The sequence below is a fragment of the Nicotiana tomentosiformis genome, chromosome 5, assembly GCF_000390325.3.
Source record: "Nicotiana tomentosiformis chromosome 5, ASM39032v3, whole genome shotgun sequence".
NCBI classification, from domain to species: Eukaryota; Viridiplantae; Streptophyta; class Magnoliopsida; order Solanales; family Solanaceae; genus Nicotiana; species Nicotiana tomentosiformis.
Window position 1 is genome coordinate 28,687,679 of NC_090816.1, and position 4,670 is coordinate 28,692,348.

At 47.0% G+C, this 4,670-nt stretch overlaps 1 protein-coding gene across 1 annotated transcript; it reads left to right on the forward strand.

The window, feature by feature from the left end:
* Window positions 1-2,568: 2,568 nt before the first annotated feature.
* On the forward strand, window positions 2,569-4,106 carry LOC138892085 (uncharacterized). Its single transcript, XM_070175779.1, has 3 exons — window positions 2,569-3,048; window positions 3,427-3,722; window positions 3,764-4,106. The coding sequence occupies exons 1-3, from the start codon at window positions 2,569-2,571 to the stop codon at window positions 4,104-4,106; spliced, it is 1,119 nt and encodes a 372-aa protein (XP_070031880.1).
* The last annotated feature ends 564 nt before the right edge of the window (window positions 4,107-4,670 follow it).

The following is a 4,670-nucleotide window of genomic DNA, read 5'->3' on the forward strand; positions in this document are numbered from 1 at the left end:
TTGAACAATACTTCGATGATGTAGGTGGCCTTGAAGAAGCTAAGAGGGTAGCAATTGCTGCCATGTATCTTCACAGTGATGCCAAACTCTGGTGGCGGGTGAAATACAAAGCCATCATGGCCGGTGAAGATGCCCTCGAGGCATGGGTTGAACTGAAGGCAGTCAACGCCTATAGTTTTTCCCCGAAAATGTTGAGTACAATGCAAGGAGAAAGCTACGGGAGCTCCGCCAGACCAAATTAGTGCGGGAATTCTCTGCGCTCATGCTGAACATCCGTGACATGGGGGACAAAGACAAACTCTTCACCTTCTTGGAAGGGTTGAAACCTTATGCTCGCATGGAGCTACAAAGACAAAGGGTAGACATGTTACCTAAGGAGATCCAAGTAGCAGAGTGCCTTGGGGATTATCAAGTGGAAGCCCGGAAGGACAAGCCTCAACAGCTTGTCCGGAGAGGATATAAAGGGGGCCAGCCGAACACTGGTGGCCCTAGCAAAAGTGGAGGAGCCCGTAGTGCAACCAACTCTAAGGCTCCCTCCTCAGGCAGTACTAGCACTGGATCTAACAATAACGATCGGGGAGGAAACCCCCCTCAGGATGCCGTCATTGCGGCGAACCACAATGGAATAATGAATGCCCACATGCACAGATGAACACCCATCAAGCTTTTGATTATGGGACGGATGATGACGCAAATGATGCGTGCCAGACTGAACCAGTAGGTGCATTCAATGCAATTGTTGGCTCTATTTTTGAGTCCTTAGCGGGAATCAGTGCTGGTATACGTAAGAAAATGACCCCTGCCCAATCACCAAGAAAGGGAAAAATAAGGCAAATGAGAGGACTCCTCTTAAGAAAGAGAGAACCTTAATGTTTGTCGACGTGAAAGTAAATGGCAAGCCCATTCGGGAGATGATAGACACGGGTGCTACCCACAACTACTTAGCCTCGACTCAGGTAGAGTGCCTTAGCTTAGTTGTAGGAAAAGGCATAGGTCGTGTCAAGGCTATCAACTCATCTCCCCAGCCAGTGGGTGGAATAGCCAATGAAGTACCAGTGAAGCTTGGACCTTATGAAGGAAATTTCAACTTGCGCGTGGTGATCATAGATGACTTTGAGTTGATAGTGGGGTTGGAATTCCTGAGGCAAACCAACACCATGCCCGTACCGTATGCAGACCTGCTACTGATGATGGGAACAAATGGGGCCAATCCCTGTATTATTCCATGCATGCCCATGAAGATGGCCGCCGAGAACATCTCGGCCTTGCAGTTGAAGAAGGGGGTCAAAAGACATGAACTCACGTTCCTGGATACCCTTTGCATTGAAGATATAGAACCCTCCTCGGGTCCCATTCCTGCACCCATGAAGGAGCTGCTACTGGAATTTGAAGACATCATGCCACAAGACATGCCAAAACGACTCCCGCATAGGTGCACTGTGGACCATGAGATTGAGTTGGTGCCAGGTGAGAAGCCTCATGTCCGGGCGCCGTACAGAACGTCACAACCCGAACTCACCGAGCTTCGGAGACAATTGACGGAAATGCAAGATACAAAGATCATCGTACCCTCCAAGTCCCCACACGGGTCCCCTGTGTTATTCCAAAAGAAACATGATGGCAGTTTACGACTCTGTGTGGATTATCTGGCTCTAAACAAAATCACCGTGAAGAACAAGTACCCTATTCTGCTAATGGTAGACTTGTTCGATAGATAGGGTGGTGCGACGGTGTTCACCAAAATAGACCTGAGGACATGTTATTGGCAAGTTCGGATTGTAGAGGGTGATGAACACAAGACGACCTGCGTGACAAGATATAGGTCGTATGACTTCCTGGTTATGCCATTCGGCTTAACTAATGCGCCAACCACATTTTACACCCTGATGAACCAAGTCTTCCGAGAATACATTGATGAATTCGTGGTGGTATACTTGGATGACATTGGAAGAACACCTGGAGCACTTGCGGAAGGTCCTAGCCCGATTGTGGGAGTACAAATTATATGCGAAGATATCCAAGTTCTCCTTTGCTCAAGAACAAATTGACTTCCTCGGACATGTCATCAAGGAAGGGCAGATCAAGTTAAACCAAAAGAAGATTCAGGCCATAACAAATTGGCTGCCACCTAAGGATATACACGCCTTGAGGTCATTCCTAGGCCTATGCAACTTCTATCGGTGATTTGTGAAAAATTACTCACTCATTGCAGTACCACTGACATAACTTCTCAAGAAGGTCACACCCTGGGATTAGGGACCCAGGCGAGTAGAGGCCTTCAACACATTGAAAGCGGTTATGTCTAGTAGCCCAATCTTGGCTCTCCCTGATTTGGCCAAGCCATTCGAGGTACAAACGGATGCCTCCGACTATACCCTTGGTGGATTCTTGCTACAATAAGAGCATCATGTAGCGTACGAGAGCCGGAAACTGAATGATACAAAGCGGCGCTATACCGGCCACGAGAAAGAATTATTGGTTGCCGCTCATTGATTACGTCTTTGGAGGCATTATCTACTGGGAACCCCGTTCGTGGTCAAGACAAACAACACAGATATTAGCCATTTCATGACCCATCCGAAGCTGAATGGTCGACAGGCTAGGTGGAAGGACCTCCTAGCGAAATTTCACTTCAACCTAGAGTACCGAAGTGGGAAGACTAATCATGTTGTTGATGCGCTCAGTCAGAGAGCTGATCTAGCATCAGTGTGCCTACTCGCCACCCTAAGGGGGAGCAAAGTAACCACCACCATAAAAGACCAGATACGGGATCTACTCATCAAGGATCTTGTTACTCAGTATTTGGTTGATTTGGTAGGACATGGAAAGACTCGCCAGTTCTACACAGAAGATGGTTTCCTGAAAGTGAAAGGGAACCGACTTTATGTTCCTAAAAGAGGAGATATGCGAAGGACTCTTCTGGCGGAATGCCATGATACTTTATGGGTTGGTCATCTCGTTGAAGAACGCACCATGGCATTACTTCGTCGTGCATATTATTGGCATCAAATGATAGATGACGTTGCTCCGTATGTGAAGACTTGTCTAGTATGCCAGAAGGATAAGTCGGACCGCTTGACGCAAGTAGGACTCTTGTAACCACTAGATGTCCCAAAAAGACCTTGGGAAAACATTTCCCTGGATTTCATCACCGGATTGACCAAGGTCGGAGATCTCACAACTATCCTGGTTGTGGTGGATTGATTTTCCAAGTATGCTACCTTTATAGCAGCCCCACAATATATATCAGCACAAGAAACAACTCGACTCTTCTTCTCTCATGTCGTCAAATAGTGGGGCCTGCCTAAAGACATCGTTAGTGATTGCGACTCACGCTTCACTAGCAACTTTTGGACCCAGCTCTTTAAGTGTCTCGGGTCAAAATTGAGTCATAGCTCAAGTTTTCATCCGCAATCTGATGGCTAGACGGAGCGATTCAATGGCATGCTGGAGGAATATCTCCGCTACTTTGTAACTGGATTGCAGAAGAACTGGGTGAAGCTTCTCGATGCTGCTCAGCTGTGTTTCAATTCACAAAAGAGCTCTAGTACCAATAAAAATGCTTTTGAAATTATTACCAGACAACAACCTCTACTCCCACACACTGTGAATGCACCGAACATGTCAAAATCACCTCAAGTTGCTAGTTTCTCAAAAGAATGGAAGCGAAATTTGGAGATAGTGCGGAGCTATCTTGTCAAAGCCCCAAAGCGGATGAAGAGGCATGCTGATTAAAATCATTGCTTTGTTGAATACCATGTAGGAGACAAAGTGATGGTCGAAATCCTAAGCGGTACTTGTTTGCAGGGGTCCATGACTCTCGCCTATTGCAAAAATATATTGGACTCTTGTCCATTGAAAGACGCATTGGGAAAGTTGCATACTGGGTGGATACCCCAGCTTGGTGGAAAATCCATCCCGTTTTCCATGTCAATCTCTTGAAACCTTTTTGGGAAGATATGGAGGATCCTTCGCGGAGCCAACTCACATTACCCAGTATTCGAGGACCCAATTTAACCGAGAAAAGGCGTGTTGAAGCTATTCTTGACGATCGAGTGATTCACGCCTCAAGGAAAGATCACCAAGATTTTTTGGTGAAATGGTAGGGATGTGATGCAGAGGAGAACACATGTGAGAGGGGAACAAACCTCAAAGCCTACAGGAGCCTACTTGATGATTATCTTGCAAGTAAGGCACCGAGGACGTCGCCAACTCAGGTGGGGGAGAATTTCATGGGCGGCTTTCACGCCATGCCCCGTGACCCCTTGGACGCGTCCCGTGGCATCCTAGCAAGCCTCCCAATGCCACGGTCGGCCCCGTGGTCTCGGTAACTCCAAGTGACAAGCGCGCATGTGCCTCTGTCGCCCCACCGCTAGCCATCGCCAGCGCCCAGCCACAGGCAGACGCCAACAACGCCGCGTGCGCAAACCCTGATGCTAAAGAAAAAATTACTGCCAACAGACCTGTTTCTACCTTGTAGAAGACTAAGTTCTTTTCATTATAAATATAGAGTAGTTTTACTGCATTTTCTTTAAGTGTGCTTTTACAGCTTATTTAGGTCAAGTTATGTAACTTTGGTTTATTGTTTTTAAGCATTATTAAGGGGGATCAAGCAATCAAACTTTCTAGCAAGCAAACAATTCTCTGTACTACTGTCTCTCCCCCCGACA